At 35.3% G+C, this 18,532-nt stretch overlaps 1 protein-coding gene across 2 annotated transcripts; it reads left to right on the forward strand.

Annotated features, from left to right (window-relative positions):
- Nucleotides 1-5,525: 5,525 nt before the first annotated feature.
- On the forward strand, nucleotides 5,526-17,362 carry LOC147405632 (pfkB-like carbohydrate kinase family protein). Of its 2 annotated transcripts, none has more exons than XM_086433430.1 (12): nucleotides 5,526-5,680; nucleotides 6,641-6,924; nucleotides 8,949-9,025; nucleotides 9,184-9,293; nucleotides 9,382-9,496; nucleotides 9,947-10,009; nucleotides 10,145-10,308; nucleotides 14,409-14,470; nucleotides 16,082-16,148; nucleotides 16,663-16,728; nucleotides 16,819-16,947; nucleotides 17,030-17,362. In XM_086433430.1, exons 2-12 carry the CDS (start codon nucleotides 6,672-6,674, stop codon nucleotides 17,055-17,057), a joined length of 1,134 nt encoding a protein of 377 aa, XP_086289556.1. In that variant the 5' UTR covers nucleotides 5,526-5,680; nucleotides 6,641-6,671; the 3' UTR covers nucleotides 17,058-17,362. The 2 variants fall into 2 exon arrangements, with proteins under 2 accessions (XP_086289556.1, XP_086289557.1); XM_086433431.1 differs by lacking the exon at nucleotides 5,526-5,680 and adding an exon at nucleotides 5,696-5,824.
- The last annotated feature ends 1,170 nt before the right edge of the window (nucleotides 17,363-18,532 follow it).

Below are 18,532 nucleotides of genomic sequence, written 5' to 3' on the forward strand. Positions count from 1 at the left end.
CTACAATAAGTCATCAAGATGAAACATAACCATACCCTTTTCTCAATATTAGGGTTTTAATGAACATTACCATACCCGTCATTAGCACTAGAATTTGAAGATTGGGGTTTTAATCTATAGAAAAAGATAGAGAGATAGACAGTGGAGAAATAGATTAGGGTTTTTAATGGATCTCATCTTACTCAAACAGCAAACATCGCCGTTGTTTAAGGATTCCACGTGGCTCGTTTGCAGTATAAAAAAAAAACGATAGAAGTTTAGGGTTCAGGAAAAACTAAAAACAATACAAGGTTAGGGTCTTCAATGGGATCTCACATTGCCTCCATCGCCACTGTAGGATCCGATAATTCTCCATGACTCCGTCTTCGCCATTGCAGAAACCCTCCTCATTTTCGCATTTCTGTTTCACTCTCATTTTGCAGTAAAAAAAACGATAGAAGTTTAGGGTTCAGGAAAAACTAAAAACAATAGAAGGTTAGGGTCTTCAATGGGATCTCACATTGCCTCCATCGCCACTGTATGGTCCGATAATTCTCCATGACTCCGTCTTCGCCATTGCAGAAACCCTCCTCATTTTCGCATTTCTCTTTCACTCTCTCTCCCTCCATCGCCACTGTGTGTGATTTCTTTAAGGCTCGTTTGCAGACACCCTCCCTCCTCCTCCTCCTCCTCTCTCCCTGTCTCTCTCTCTCTCTCCCCTCTTTTTGAAAATGAGGTCGAACGAGAGGGGGATGTTTAATTTATATGCTCTGAATTGTCCAACGGTCATACTATGTTCCAATACGTTGTCTAACGGTCTTATTTTTAGAGCGTCCGATCTCTTTCAATCCAACGGTTAGAACTATTTTTCAATTTTGAATGTGAGAGAATGAAGTTTGATGGTAGTGGAGTGCTGATTGTATCCCAGAAAAAGTACACGTCAAACTTCCACGTTTTGATATATATATATAGGGAAATGTTCAGCACCCTAAGTTTTACCACACACTTTGACAAACGTTTTTTGTCCTACATGGGTTAGAAGTTTTGGAATGGGCTGATTTTTGGTGAGGATGATCTCTATGATTAGAAGATCATCCTCGCCAAAAATCAGCCCATTCCAAAATGTTTAGCCCCATGTTTACAAGTTGAAAAATCGTGGATCGTCCATTTTTTGTAAATCATTTTTGATGGGGTTAGAAATTTTGGAATGTGCTGATTTTTGGTGAGGATGATCTCCTCACCATAGAGATCATCCTCACCAAAAATCAGCCCATTCCGAAACTTCTAACCCATGTAGGACAAAACGCGTTTGTCAAAGTGTGTGGTAAAACTTAGGGTGCTGAACGGGACCCATATAGGAAATGTTCAGCACCCTAAGTTTTACCACACACTTTAACAAACGTTTTTTGTCCTACATGGGTTAGAAGTTTTGGAATGGGCTGATTTTTGTGAGGATGATCTCTATGATTAGAAGATCATCCTCCCCAAAAATCAGCCCATTCCGAAATATTTAGCCGCATGTTTACACGTTGAAAAATCGTGGACCGTCCATTTTTTGTAAACCATTTTTGATGGGGTTAGAAGTTTTGGAATGAGCTGATTTTTGGTGATGATGATCTCCTCACTATAGAGATCATCCTCACCAAAAATCAGTCCATTCCAAAACTTTTAACCATGTAAGACAAAACATGTTTGTTAAAATGTGTGGTAAAGCTTAGGGTGCTGAACGGGACCATATATATATATTTCTCATGCCCTTTGCATTTTTTAATTTATAATATTACCCCTCTGAGTTTTATCAATATTTGAGATTCATCCTTATTTGTTTGGCACGCGTAACGGGCGCCTAGCAATGTAATTTAGTTAGGGTAACCACATCATGGCAACAAAAAAAAATTGTCCTATGGGTTAGAAGATCCAGAATGAACTTATTTGTTTTTTAGTGACGATGATCTCTACGATAAGAAGATTATTCTCACAAAAAATTAATTCATACTAAAATTTTTAACCCATCAAAAATGGTTTTATAAAAAATTAAAGTTTTCACGATTCTTCAACTTATTTTGAGGGGTTTAGAAGTTTCTTCTCACAAAAATTCAACCCATTATGTCATGTATGACAAAAACAATGGTATATGTTGTGGGTGTCCTTACTAAGAACTGGGGTGCCTATAAAAATGCCTTATGTGTTTTCAAATTTATGACTTATGACCTCTTGACTTGAGTCTTGTCTTATAAATTAATGAAACGTGACCTCAATGCCCTCAAAATCATCATTAGTATCACTACCATGAACGTCACAACATCTAAATTTTATTCAACATGTTGAAAACAAGTGACATTTTAGAAAGAAAAAGAGAGGAGAGTGTTACATCATTTTATTGATCCTCAAGAGAAGACAAAGGTCAAAAGGCATGTCACCAATTTAGAAACATTGAAGTATTTAAATTGTGATGGGATTACTCTATTTTTTTTCAAAAAAAATATAAAATTCTCTAACTTAAGGAATAGTCAACGAATTAATTGGTGATCCATGGATTAATTATGGATATGATTACATTTTCTCCTTCACCCTTGAAATTTTATTTCCTTCAACAGTCAAATGTCAAGAATATAGAGTTATTAGAAAGTTGAAGATGGTGTAAAAACAAACCGGCAAAAAAATCATTTATATGGTACAAATCCTTTTGTTATTGTCATCCTCCCAAAAGAAATATTTACTTCTGACCAAAATGAAGGCAGAGGGGATTATAATGAGCTAAATATTAATAATCAAAAAATGATCCAGTCCATGAGTGTAAACAGGGTCAGAGCTAAGATTTTGCCCACGTGCTGGCAACTAAGAGTGGAAAAACAAATTGTGGGGGCAACAAAGGATGAAAAAATAAATCTGTGGGGGAAACTATGAGTGAAAAAATAAATTGTAGGGGCAAAAGTGGTTTTAAAAAAAATTATCCACCACCGATATTTGTTGCAATACCTCATTATTCCATATACTTTGAAAATTCTTGTGGGGACAAATGCCCCCACTATAAATCCACCCCTACGTGTCAATTCAGTCCCTAAGGCACTTAGAACCATATCCATTATATTTTCTTTGGTTTTGATTTTTATTGGTTTCGATTCCGATTTCAAAATAAATAAAACTGAAACCTTCAAAAAACACTGGTACCCACAATTTTGATTCACAATAACCGAATGAGAAAAATAGTATTTCAAGTTATTATACAAGTTTTTCCCCTTTTCAATAAACTAACATATATTATATACAAATTTGTTAACTTAGTTATAATTTGTTATACTAAAGATATAAATTTATGATTTTTTTAAAATAAAAAACTCTCTCTTTTAAAAGTAATAAAAGCTCCAATCCATAGTTTGTAGATAATTTGAAGATCTTTATATAACATGCATTAATTTTGAAATAAAATAATAGCTTAAATCATCTATGCTAGACTTACTTTATGAGTGACCCAATCGGCCTGCACATTTCAAACGTTTTAACCAAGTTGTATTCTAATTTAAGAGATGTCAATATTAAGGAACTCATAAGTCGTTAGATTTAGAAATAATCCTCATTAAGTTTTATTAGAAAATCTTGATAGTAAGGAATCCTAGTAAAAGAGGAACTCCAGGCCTTCTACTCTTCATATAAGAATGGATCGACACCCTTATTAGATTAATGATTAATTATCAATTAATACAATCTTCAAAGAGTAAAAATCGTGGAAACACATTATAACTTTTTGGGATTGAAATCCATCAAGAATGGAAAACTTTGGTAGATCCAAACATTAGAGAAAAGAGGAGAAAGTGAGTCTAGAATAGAAGAATCACAAGAGGAAGATTGTTTGCTTGCATAACAAGTCACATATTTTACCTTTTAATTGCAAGGTACACATTCTAACTCTTTTAAATATTATGAACATGACTATGATAACTAATCTTGAGATATATGTCAGATTCAAAGATCAGAGAATTTTGTATGTTCATGGATGTATATTATAAATGCTTAAATATATTAAAAATCCATACCAACATTATCGGATTTGTTAAAAAGGAATTGAACTGCGAGGACATTTATGATCACCCAATTTTGGTGTCAAACCACTTCAACTCCGCCTTCTCTCATTATGATAGTACATAAATTTAGTAATTATACAAGTTGCATTATTTTAACAACAAGAATGACTCATACTCGTGATTAAGAGACAAAAAACGCATCATAGTATTTGAGTCCATTTGCAACTGTATAGCTGCAAAAACATGTAAAAACGAGCGAAGTGGAACCGAAATGTGATGGTTGGGACCTAAGAGAAGTGAATTAGAACTTATCGAATGCTCTCATACCACGTGCTATTGGGTTGAGTACATCAGTGTTCAATGGGACTAGGATGTCGAGCTATCATATCTAGCTTGGTTGATAATCCATTGAGGGCCAAAGGACCCTCTCCCCAACCCATTTGCCACAACCTTGACACAATGTTGGCTCACAAATGAGTCAAGGTAGGGTGTCTGCCCAATTGTATGAGCTAAGGCCAAGCACGTACCAAGGTTTAATACATAATTAAAGAAAAATTCTATTGTCACATCAACTTTTACTTACTTCGCACCAATCCATATGAAATTAGGGTGAATCTCTATTTCGTGTGTCGAATATGATGAAATTTTGTCACTTCTATCATTTAGGAATTCGTTGGTAAAATACTAACGATTTTGCCATATCAACGATCTCTCTGATAGTTTATCAGTGAATTTATTGATCATAAAAGTAACAAATTCACTGGAAAAACACATGTTTATTGAAATGAACAGTGTACTAGAACCGGAATTTTGGCATAAGTTGCACACGTTTTGGGAAATATTTCTTCAAATTAAGCAGTTATTTAGTGTGTTATATAAGTAGAAGTTGGTGTGCTAATAGCAGCTCTCCAATTAAATATTATAATCAATAAAGATTGAAAAAAAATAAAAAAAACCTTGAAATTAAAGGGGGAAAAAGGATTGAAAGTTGAGAAGGATTCCAAAATTCCATTAAAGCTCACATAAACTGAAATTTTAACATAAAAATACAATCCAAACTAAACAGAGATCGATCTAGCTGTGAAAAACCCTAAAAATTCCAACAAAATGAGGCAAAAAAAAAAAAAAAAACCCTAAAATCTATTTCTCATTCTCCGAAACATCTTCTCCAAAAGAGGGAGATTTCGGATCTTTGATGAGCTCCTCGTCAGGATCGTGAGTTGGATCGGACTTATCGATCGCGTCACGAGCTTTGTCCAGAAAGGGCTTGAAAGCAATCTCTAGGGTTAGCCATCCAAAAGCTATGGCTCCAAACACCACAATCGCCGATTTTATCGAGTTCATCTTCTCCGATTTCTCCATTTCGTTCTTCCTTGCGAGCTAAGTAACCGTTTAAAGCTCAAAATAAGAATTTTTGGAAGTTTGAAGAGGGAGCGATTTTTAATAGTGAAGGGTAGGGTCCAAAATGAATGTTATTGGACCAGTCAGGGCTGATGGGCTTTAACCCGGTTAAAAAAGGTCCGGTCCAGTTGAAATGTGTGTATCGTCTCCAATGGTCTTGCATGTATGACACGTTGAGCTTCGCTCATCATCTGTTCCTCCATTTTTAGGTTTTTGGGGCCTCAAATTTCACGTAATTTTACTCCGTATTTGAATCGCTACGGTGGCAATCGATTAAGGTGAGCTTGTTCGAATCACCATTTTTTCTAATTTTCCAGTTTAACTTAACTCCATGTCTTAGTTTGGGTTTTTGATCAAAATTCTGAAGAAGTGCGGAATTAGTCTTTGATGATTTTCGAAATTCAAGCTATAAAGGAAACAAAGTTCGTTAATTTGATTGATGAGTATCCTTAACTTTCAATCAATTTCTTGGAAACTACTTGAATTTGGTTGAATATGTGGTTTTGTTGTTGTTTTTGTGGGTATTTATGAATTTTAGATTAATAAATTATCTTCTAGTTGTTTAAAGGGTTCGATTTTTAGTTGCTTGATGGGTTCTTTTGGATTATTTATTTGTGTTTAGAGATAATCTGGATTGGGTTAGTTGCCAGTCTAGCTCATTTGGTTATAATTCCTGATTCCACCCTATTTCAATTGTTTATAAACTTTTTCTTATTAATGCTGCTTTGATGGGTTTCATTTAATTTGTTAAAAAAATGGGTTTCATTTAGAGCTTTTTAGCATCATTTGCAACAATCCATAGCTATGAAACATTGACCCCCCAAAACATTCAATGTTTTGAAAATGTATCTAAATGTTTCACAATGTATTGGAATGTTTCAGTCTGGAGAATATCGATTTTTCACTTGATCGAAACATTGTCTCGGGACAAAAAATTTAGATTTTGACCCTTAGTTTGGGGTTTAGTTTGAAAGCATGAATTCTGATTCGAAGTAGGTCATGTTCATTCCAATTGCTGATAGTTCTTGTTCAGTCTTTTGGTTTTAAATAAGGTTTTCCCATCAACTGGAAAACCATTCATAAGTGATTTTCCTATTGTCATTACATTTTTTTTGCTGTATTTTGTATCAATTAAATCTTGTTAACGCTCTTCTTATAAAGTTATAAATGTTGAATCTTGAATGACGTCGTAATTTTGGTGCACTGGAACAATTATGGAAGTTTGGTACATTTTACAGGTTAGATTGAAGAACTTGTTTGTTTCAGTGTATGATTAAACATGTCATGAATCCATCCTTCAACTTCTTGGATAGGACGAACAATTGTATGTTGGCTTCATCAGCTATTTTTAGGAGACAACATTTCCTGATAAGGTCTTTGGGAGGTTACAACAATCCAATTCACACGGAAAGAATGCAGCAACCCAAATTTACAAGTGGAACCACTTTAGAAGCTGATTCTGAAAGTGTTTTGAGAAGCCTTACTCCAACCCTTGATCCAAGTCGATATAAAGGCCAGGCAGGTGAGCGGTCAATTTTATTATTAGTAATGATTCTACTAATTTATTCTTTAAGGAAGAAAGTCTAATCAGTTTAGAATACTATCTGATTAGCTATTATGATGATTCACTCCCAACTAGAGGCCACCAAAGTTAAATGAGAGAGGGAAGCAAAGTTTTAATCCAATTTTCCAATAGAGGAGAGAACCTAACCTACTCTACTCTGCTCAACTCTACAAGATTTTCCCTTTTTTGGCTACTATAACCATCATTGGACAATGAGGTTGATGTATAAATACTACAAAACCTTATTTCTGTGTGTCTAATCTTGACCCTTGGGATTTCCATACAAGATCTCAACTACCCACTTCGAGAAAATACTGAAAGCATTCCCATTCAAAGAAAATCCCATTTATTACATAAATCACACTTTTGTGGGATCACTTGTAGCCAAAACAAGTTAGCTTTGCCAGTTCAATTTAGCTGCTGCACAGAAGTGTCACCAAAATGACTTTCGTGAACACATCACTCGCCTTCTTCTTTCACATCCATTTAGAAAATTTGAACAATGTATGGAATAAACTTATTATGTTTCATATGCACAGTAAACAGTTTTAGAAACAACTATTTGACTAAAGACTTCCATAGTAGAAGTATCAAGGATGTTATTTTAGTTAATTTAAATTGGCTTGTTAGATAAAATGAAATATTAATTTAAGAAACTTTGGAGGGGCTCGTTTATACTAAGGGAATAAACAAGAATAAATGGTCAATTTATACTAAATTTGCTTAGAATTTTAGAATCATAATTAGAGCAAAAGTTCCTATGGTAAAAACTACTCTGATATCTGCCATATGGGTCGTAGACGAAAGAAAACAGGCAAGCATGAAACTGAACAGGAGAGCTTTAAACTGATTCGCCCTCCATGCCATGATTGGGGCCAGTAGCAAGAGTGGAGGGAGAAGGGGATGTCACCTAGGGGAACCATCACATCATTTTTGGTGCTTTTTGGCGCCGTTTCACCTTAGTCCATTGTATGAGGGCACCATCCTTATGGCTAAGCTATTGGCTAACAGTGTTGTTGCATGCTTCTTACCGCCTAAGAGTGTCGTTGTGACCAAGTAGTCGCCAAGGGTGCTGTGACAGCCTAGAATCATCACTCTTCCTTACTATTGTTAAAGGGATATAATGTCCATGACTTTGTCAAGAAGGGCCTGTTGCCTCCAAAGGCACTCCTGTGATGGGAGTCATATGCCAATTCCCCCCTGAAGACCTCACTGGTCTTATAGATATAAACTACATTCAGGAATTTCTCATAGTCCTCCTATGAGCTGTTACAACTCAATGTGCTCTTTTTCAATGTTGTCAACAATAAGGTTTACACCAAGCTTCCGTACTTGTTGTTGGCACCTATGCATACAAAATGCCATTTTTTTGTCGCACACGTGGTTGAAAAAGGACCACAAGACTGCAGTGCTTGTCACTGAGAAAGAGTGGGCATGCACAGTTCATGACTTGCAGAGACTGTGCTCTTGATGGTTCAATAATAACACATGTTGTCAGCAAAAAAGGGATTGGGGTATTCTGTCCCCTCTGACATGCACACGGTCGTATGCATTATAGAAGGCGCCACCTGGTAGTGTCAGTGGCAACATAACAAACAGGGGAATCGCAAGAGCTCAAGAGGAACCTTTCATAATAGTACTTCTCCCTCTCTTCCAAGATACCAATGGAAATAAAAAAGCTGAGTATGGTAATTGAGCACAAGGAATGCAACCAAGTCCTTGTCTTCTCTTCTGATCCCATCCCCTCGTCTTCTCCAAACGAGTTCTTCTCCTTCAACTCAGCTCCTTAGGCCTCGTCCTCCCCTCTTCCCCTCATATATCCGGTCCCTTGATTCCATATAACCTGAACATATACATGTTCCCATTTGGCCCAACACTTGGACCATTTGGCCACGTAAGTCTTTTTCTGCATATGTGGAGTAAAGAACTTTTGTTTTGCTTGCCTTTGATTGAACCATAAAACGTTAAATTGTGTTATTCAGGGAAGGTAGCTGTTATTGGTGGGTGCCGTGAATACACAGGTGCTCCATATTTTGCAGCCATATCAGCATTAAAAATTGTTAGTCCTCTGCCCTCTTTTTTTTCCCCTTCATTTTCATTTCTTGTATGTAGCTGTAGCTATGCATAAGTGTGGCTTAACTATCTCTTCTATTATAAATTCTTAGTTTGTTTCATATTAGCCTTATTTGTGAATGGAATCTATCATGTATCACACAGGGTGCAGACTTGTCCCATGTTTTCTGTACAAAAGATGCTGCTGGGGTTATAAAAAGCTACAGCCCTGAGTTAATTGTACACCCTATCCTAGAAGAATCCTATAGTGTAAGGTATTTTCCTTGACCAATGCCCTAATCCTTGAGCTTGGGAACTTGATTATCTAGTTGGGTGCTGATTTCTGTGAAAGAACTTATTCAGGGATGAAGATAAAGGATCTATCTCCAATAAGATTCTTGCTGAGGTTGCTAAGTGGATGGAAAGATTTGATTGCCTTGTCGTTGGACCAGGCCTTGGAAGGGACCCATTTCTTCTGGTATACTTCTATGACCTTTAGAAAGTTTCTAGTATTTTAGGATTCGGATGTAGAATTATTTGGTGACAAGAGGTTCAGATACGCTGTCTGTATTGTATTTGCTCTAGGATGGATGGCAACTTCACTTTTGTTTTGCTTTGTTTTTTTATCTTTCTTTAATAAATAAATTATGTAGGTTGATGATGCTGATACCATTAACCTTCAGACCTTTTAGTTGAAATTGCTTCCAAGAAAGCAACACAGTGATGATGAGATATATCCATATACCTATCCTACATTTTTTTTAAAAGAAAGTGCTATGAGATTGCCTTCTTTTCCACTCTACATGCCAGTTTTGATTTTCCCTTATATATATATACATTTGTTAATTAATTTTCACTTTTCTTGATATAGCACATCTTGATCCATAGTCTATCTTAAAAGATCATGTGACATTTATAATTTCTCCAGGACTGTGTGAGTGAAATCATGAAGCAAGCAAGGCGATCAAACGTCCCAATTGTTGTAGATGGGGTATGTCATTCTCAAGTTTACCAAAGAGTATTTTTATAGCTGGTCAAGAAAAGCAAGTGGTATTTCTCTCCTTTAATCTATCAGATCTTTATTTTGTAACAATGTTTGATATTTGCTTGATGATATATTTCACAGGATGGACTCTTTCTTGTTACCAACAATCTTGATCTGGTTAGTGGGTATCCCTTAGCTGTTCTAACTCCTAATGTGAATGAGTATAAGCGCCTTGTTCAGAAAGTCCTAGATTGTGACGTGAATGATCGAGATGGTCCTGAACAATTACTAACTCTTGCAAAACGGTAATTATTGCCTATTTGCATTAATGACTACTGTGTTGATGTTATTTATTGGTCACACCCAAAATCCAATATGTATAATCTGATATGATACATAAGAATATGCTATGCGCATATAGTGGGGCTGCTTATTATTGAAGTGGACTCGGTCAATTTGCTTGCATGGGCAAGAGGAAAATTTGTGAATCCCTTTTCGCTTGTCAACTCATTTGACCATATTAGGGATGCTTATTAGGTTTGATGTTTTGTATAACCACATGCTTAGGAGGACCTATGAACAAGTGGATGGACTTGCCAAAGATGGTTCTCTTATGCCTTTTTGTATAGTGGGGATGATGTCTCCTGATTTTCTCTTGTTTCTCTTTGTATAATATTAAAATTTTGTTTATTGTCAATTGATTGAAAAACAAAAAGAACTTAAAAATATAAATATATGATAAGTTATAATTACTTTGTTTTTTTTAACATAAATGCACAAAGGTAATTTTTTTTCAACTTATCAAAAAAAAAAGGTAATTTTTTTTCTGCTAATTTTTTATATTAGCCTTACTTAATTCCACCTTGGACCTATATCAATTCCCATATGTGTTTATCTGGGGCTCCAAGGCCCCATCAAAAGTGTGCTTTTTCATTACCCACCATTGATTTCCTGATTAGAAGAGGGTTCGTGATGCCTAATTTATGTTTCCTTTGTAAATCCAATGGGGAGTCTGTGGACCATCTATTATTGCATTGCTTGGTCTCTCTAGCCATTTGGTCTCACTTCTTAGCCCTCTTTGACTACAGTTGGGTGATGCCAAATTCTTTGTTGTCCTTATTGCAAAGTTGGGATCAAACTTGTTTCTGCAGTAGGAAGAGAATTTTTGTGGAGTTTCTTACCTTTCTCTTTGTGCTGGGGGATTTGGTTGGAAAGGAAGAGGAGAGTTTTTAAAGGAGTGGAGGCATTTTTTCAGGATCTAATTCTAAATATCCTTTGTTTGTTATTGTTTTGGTGCAACCTCTTTTTTGAGTTCATAGGTGTCTTTTTTGAAGAGTTTGTTTTTAAGTGGGTTTCTGTTTGCTTGAGGTAGTTTGTTCTTTGCTCTCTGTTTTCTTTATGCCAAGGTTGGTCACCTCGACCGCCTTTGGTATTTTCTTCTTTTTTATGGAATACAATTTATACTTATAAAAAAAAAAAACATAAATGCATTGTACTTATCAACAGATTAAATAAATTTTATCATAAATACATAGTACTTAATCAAAATATTAAATAAATACATGATAAATATTATAAAATTCACCCACACCCATAACAACAATGTTTTAGACATAATCGTAGAATATTGATACTATATGTTTAGGGCAGGAGGGATAGATTGCAGAAGCATATCAGTTCATCTTGTACCTTAAACATAGAACACTTGAAGGGAGTGCAATTAGCTGGTGCCCGTTGGGAGCAAATTATTGATTTTAAGCTATTTTGGGATCTCTTCGTAGAGATAGTCTTTAGAAGACGAGAATCTTGGAAAAGAGTACCCAAGGGAACATGCTTTGTTGGATCTCCCATTAATTACTTGTTATTGTTTATATTCCTAAATGTGTGATCAATAGGATAGAAAGAGATTAGAGACTTTCTATGAGGAAGAAAGGAGTACTCTTCCAAATACCCCACCTATGGAGCAAGTTTTTTGTCTTGCTAGGAAGATGGGAGTTATTGGCCAGAGTCAAAAGGAATTTCGTCCCCTCCTTGGTTCCTCTCTTAGTTGTTCACCCCTTCTTCTTCCTCGTTTTCTTCTCCTCTTTATTCCCTAGACCTTAATACCTAACCTAGAGCAGCTTCGTTAGACCTTCCCCCTTTCGAGGGCCTTTTGTTTCTTATTCCCTTTATCGCATGTTGCGATAGGGATTTGATCACATGCTGCGGTAGTTTTTCTGCACTATCTCTTACCCTACGATAGGGTTTTTGCCTTTGATAGGTTTTCTTAATGTTCTTTGTCTTCCGTTAGGATTTTTCTCCATCGTGTTTGTCTTTGGAGAGTTGTAGCAGCAACTACAGGGATTATAAGATCTTGGAACAGCAGCAGCAGCCACATATAGCTGCCCTGTGGGTCCACCTAAAAACCAATTGGCAATGAGTGGAGAGGCCCATGAGCTTATAAGAAGAGAGACAAGGCAATTTGTGTCCGATGTGGGACTAAACACAGACATGACAATGACATGAATTCGGTACTTCTTTGCCGCCCCCCCTTCCCCCTTCTTATCAGTGACTTCATGGAAGGGAAAATGCTTTTGTTCGAGAGTGCTGATTAAAGAGGGGAATATTGTATCTTGGAATTTGAATCTTCGGAGGAAAATTAATGATTGGGTATTGTTTCCATATATAATCTTGTAGAGTTGAAATTGCCTCTGAAGGGTAAGACAGAAAATTATGAAAATGGGATTTTAAGGGAAAGTTTCCAATTCACTCCTTTCATCAGTTTATCTCAAACTCAAGAAGATCCTCTATTGCAAATTACATTCAGCCGGTTACTCCCTTTCCATCCAAATTGGTGTGGGACAGCCCAGTTCATCCAAGAACTCCTTTGTTTGGGGTGCCTTGCTTGACAAATTTTTTATCATGGATCATTTAATAAGTAGAGATTGGCATGTTCCGGATGGATGTGTATTGTGTAAGATGAATGAGGAGATGGTGGACCACATCCTATGCATTGTACCACATCTAGAAAAGTTTGGGATTCCTTCTTCCAAGCATAGTCACCAAAGTCGCCAACTTTTTCAAAAAGTCATGTTTAAGTCACGGTTTTATAGGTTGTCGATTAAATCATGAATAAATAGCGATGTATTTGAAAAATCGTGTTTTAAACAAACTTCGCAATTTAATCGTCCAATTCTTGGAGGGTTTTTTCATAGTTAATTTAACATTACATGATTATTTTTACAATTTTTTAAACCCAAAAGGATGTTTTAATAATTTAATACAAAATTAAAGGGTAATGTTTTAATAAACGTAACATTCTTTAAAACTCAAAACTCAAAATCAGAACAGAACCCTAATTTTTTTTCTTTTATGATTTATTTGTATAGTTTAACATAGGATTTGATGATACGAATGTTAACACCAGTTAGTAGAAAAAAAATATATTGTTCTATAACTATTTCGATTTTTCTCGATTTTTCCAACTTTTTCCCTTGCCGACTTATTCCCGAAGCTGGACTTGGTGACTATGCTTCCAAGTCTTTGAGAATAATTGGGTGATGACCAAAAACGTCTATGTCCTTATGGAAAGTTGGGCTTCTGAAGCTTTCTTGTCCCAAGGCCACTTCGTTTGGAACTCAACATCAGTCATGATATATTGTGCCTTTGGAAAGAACACAACAGCATAATCTTTGAAGGCAAAAAGGGTAGTGTGGACAATACCATTCTCAAGGTGAAAGCCACATTGTTAAGTTGATCCCTACTTATTCAATACATGAGAGGAAGAGTTAGTGTTCAATGGGAAATATTTTGTATTCTATCCTTTCTTCGTAAGATTCTCTCTCTCTCTCTCTCCAACTTAGGTAGTTCTTTTAGATATGTTTTTTTTTGGGTAAGTTGGACTTGAACCCAGGACCTCAAAGTTATTTTGCAATGTGTCAAACCACCGGAGCTATGGGCTTAAGCTCATATTTTTTTATGGATAAACATCATTGATATGATGAAAGCCATATAAATAAGTCGTACTGTGTTTTTGACATGTATAGGGAACATCCATGTGTAAAGAATACTTCTATGTCTGGATGAACAGATGGTAGAAGTCTGTCAGTTCTTTCAGTGCAGTTCAATTGGAGTATATAGAAAAGGGTCCAGTCATATGGACATGTCATCTAATGAGGTAGATTTCCTGCCTAAAAGATTTTTTGGTAGGCAGACCCTGGTTGCTGCCATGTATACAGCGTAGGTTGTACTGAGGGACTTGTGCCTTCCTAATCCTTTAATATTTAAATATCCCTCAGTGACATGGGCCCAATTCTGTTTCTCATTGCAATACGGTAATCAGTTAGCTAGATGAATTTCTTTCTCTACATTATTAGAATTCTCTCTCTTTCATAAATTACAATGGACAGATTCTCTTTTTGGTCAGGATTGGTGGCACAACTATCCTTCGGAAGGGAAAATCTGATATCATCAGTGATGGCGAGACAGGTACCAAATCATTACCATGCTAATGATGTAATTCAACTCTCTCTGTAACTTTTGAAGGATCTTATGGTTGATGAAGCTATTTGTACTAATTTTTGAGTCATCAAACATGACTAGTTATCAAATAGATACTCCATGCCATATAGTATCTGGACAAGGAAAACTGACATACTTTTATGTCATTGTACAGTGTTTTGAAGGTGCCACCTTGGTGAGGTGGTAAAAGTCTGTGCATTGTAATACCATAGACCTGGGTTCAAAACTCAGCCTTCGCATTAAACCTATCCAAAAAAAGAATATGAAATCTTGGTGCCAGTGCTGTGGAGCACTCCTTGCAGGCATAGTCACCAAGTCGGAATACGGCTTAAAGGGAAATCTTCAGGAAAAAAAAGAAGAAGAAAGAAACTAGAAAAAAATAATATATATAAAATACATTAGACATTTATCTTACCGATTAAAAAAAATACAGTTATTAGAAGTTTTAAATATATTTTTGAGGACAAAAAATAGCATTGAATATTTATGCATGATAACATATTTCCATGTAAACTATTTTTGCTGATGCTAAAAGAAGTCTTTAACTTTCAATATGCTTTTTGAGCGAAATAACATATTATGGAAAAAATTGAAAAAGACCTTAACGTCAAGACATCGTTATTATCAAATCCCACATTAAACAACATTTATAAACCAAATCCCAAACAACCATAAGGCCTGACCTATAAAACAAATCTATTATTATTTGTTTTTGTTTGAAAAAAAGTGTTTAAAACATAAAACCGCATTTTTGTGTTGAAAAAGTTGTATTTTTTTATCATTATAATTGTTACTTAGAGGTATAAAATGTGTTTTACACGAGTCTTTTTCAAAAAAGGGAATTCGTTGTGAGTAAGCTTGCAAGAGGTCGTTGTCATCATTTTGGGTTTTCTTTTCTTATTACTAGTGCTTCAAGGAATTTAGGGGACAATTTTTTGAAGATTCCTTGTTTTGGTAGGAGTTTCTATATGAGGATAGAGATTATTATTATTATTATTATTTCTGTTTGTTTTTGTGAAGATCAACTCAACCTTTATTTTATTTTATTTTATTTTTATTCTTCTTCAATAAAATTTCTATAAAAAAAAAAGGGAAATCCGAGTTACTCTTTTGTGAAATCGCAAGACAGTCCACCAGTGGTATCACAATAAACGTGGTCTGCATGCAAATTGAAACTCAGTATTCGAGACACTAGGTTCACAACTTGATTGATAGGGTGGTCCTACTATCCAAATTTATCACCTTATTTTGTGTTGCCTAACAAATAAGTCTTATCAATCGAGAAGACTTGTAGATCAGAGGATTCAAGCATCTGTTTGGAATGATCCATTAGATGGTTATAATCATCTAATTCAATTCTCTTTATCGATAACAAATTTTTTTGTTAACCTATGAGGTCATTTAGGTGGGGCCTGCCAAGATCCCTCTCTTGTGTGTGCCCCATGTGCATGGCGACATTGTTAGTAAATTGTCCATATGGTCTAATAAAATACATGTAACTTAAATTTTTACCTCTCTCTCTAGAACCTATTCATCTTAAGCTACTTGTAAGTTTTACTTGTTTAATGATTTATGTAGTTAATATGGTGAGCATCTTTGGATCTCCGCGGCGGTGTGGTGGTCAGGGAGATATCCTTTCTGGAAGGTTTGTTACTACCAGATACTTATTACCGAGTTCTAGCTTGTATTCTATGACAAATTTCTGTGCTGATATTTCCAGCCTATATATCAATCAACTGTCTTCCTATGCTTTATCATAGAAATCCATTCCAGCATCTATAGGATTGCAATTTATTATTATTTATTTGTCTTTTTTTTTTTTTTGGGTATGTCCATGAGACATTGTAGGGTATTCTTCACATTCCATTATGCGATTTCCTAGTGGAGTTTGGATTTCTGTAGCATTACTTGAAATTTCAATTGCTTTATGGTTCTTCCAGCATTTGAGTCCTGAGTCCAGCTTCTTATTATACTTCTAAACCTACCTTCTGTAATTTCTTCCAATGTTCAGAGCTTAATAACTTAGTTAATTTTAATAGACATCATGTACTGTTACCATCTATGATAAAAATTCAGCCCTTCATAGACTGAAATGAAAGCATTTAAACAAACTAATGGCATTTTCTTGTTAAATTTCTCTGTTATTGTGGGAGTGCCAGTGTTGCTGTATTTTCATCTTGGGCACGACAACGTATGAAGACTACAGAAGAAGACTCAACTATAAGGTTTTGTCAGAATTGCTTAAATCTTTTCTATTTTCAATTCCCTTTTTTTGGTTAATAGTTGGTCATTTCTTTGGTTTGTGATTGTTGAAGTTCATCGAATCCAATGATGTTGGGATGCATTGCTGCTTCTGCCCTTCTGAGGAAAGCTGCTTCTGTTGCCTTTGAGAATAATAAAAGGGCAACCCTCACCACCGATATCATCGAGCACTTAGGGAGAAGGTCGTGACACGTGTTCTTTGAATAATTTCATTCTAGAAATGAAAAAAATTTCTTCTAATCTTTTTCTTTCTCTCTTTGACAGTTTGGAGGATATAAGCCCTGCCATCTGATGGTGCTGCACACACACACACAAAGATGTGCACACTTGTGTGATTGTCAATGATTGAAGTCTATTTACGCAGAACAAAGTTTTGATTCCCAGCATGCTTTTGTGCTTAGATTTTAACAGCAGATGCTCAAAGCTTTGTTTCAAGAATTGATCTTTCACCGCCTTTCTATATCAAAAGCTACAGAGTGCTGGATTATTATCTTTTTACCACAATGGTCAGGTAACCTCAGGTTTTTGTAAAAATTAGAGAATACTCCTGGGTTGTCAAACTAGTGGCATACGGCATACCCCTTGACTTGGGACTTACCTGGGAAACTTAACAGAAAATGACCAAAATGATGGGTTTTGGAAAGTAAAATGAATGGATTTTGGCAAGAGATTGAAGAATAAGACAATGGTTTTTTCCCAAAAAGAGAAAAAAAAAAAAAAAAAAAAGGGTAAATTATACTTTCACCCCTATGGTTGGGTATAAGTCCTTGTTGACACCCTAATGTTTGGATAATTGTACTTGTCTGTCAACAAACAATTAAAACTGATTTACGTTTTAAAAAGTTGATTTTACTTATTTTAAAATATTATTCTTTTTTATAAACTAAAATATCCTTGTAAAAAAATGGGTTTACTTGTGAATGTTTACATGGGTAAATTTTTATAGTTCTAATTTTTTTTTCTTTTTTAATGAAAAAAAAGATAAAATGAGAGGTAAAATAGTAAAATAACATCTGCACTTTACACCGTGTGTGAAAGGAGAGGTAAGTGCAATTGTTAGAATGTTAGGGGGTCAACATGGAGTTATGCCAAACCATAGGGGTTCAAAGTGTAATGTACCCAAAAAAAAAAATCAAGTGTTTTGGCTAAAGGTTGAAGACGAGGGTGTTTCAGTCATTTTTGTAGTCTCAAATGAAGGGTTAGGAAAAGCTAATGGGTTCTCATCAAAATTACCCATAACGTTGCACAAGTCAAATGGTTCTGAACTATGTAACCCAACTCGTTGCCACTGGTCCAAATAACAAACCGATTTGTGGTACGATTCGTACTGAATTTGTAAAATCAAGTGAACCATGAACCCACCGAATTTTGGTTGGGTTCAACAAGCCATATAATTTTTTAAGTTGTCTATTAACCAAATCAATTTATTATATTTTTTTTACATTGCTTATATTTAAAATTTGAATTATTTTAATAATTTATATCTATTTAACTTAGATTTTTTTACCATTGTAAATGTAGTTATAACTTGAATACTTGAATTATATATATGCACAAGTCAACCAAACTAACAAGCTGATCTAGGAAATCAAAGCGAACCAAGAAACAAATTATCTCTACCTACCCCTATGAACTGGGTTCATTCTAGAGTGATGAACCCTGAACCCGAATTTGAATCGAGCGAACCGATGAATCAGGTAACATTGGTTCAGAACTTCAGATCACAGTTTCTTTGCATTTTGACCATTACTAAATTTTTGCATTTTG

The sequence above is a fragment of the Akebia trifoliata genome, chromosome 3 (genome assembly GCF_017979445.1).
Source record: "Akebia trifoliata isolate Shusen 1 chromosome 3, ASM1797944v1, whole genome shotgun sequence".
NCBI lineage: Eukaryota > Viridiplantae > Streptophyta > Magnoliopsida > Ranunculales > Lardizabalaceae > Akebia > Akebia trifoliata.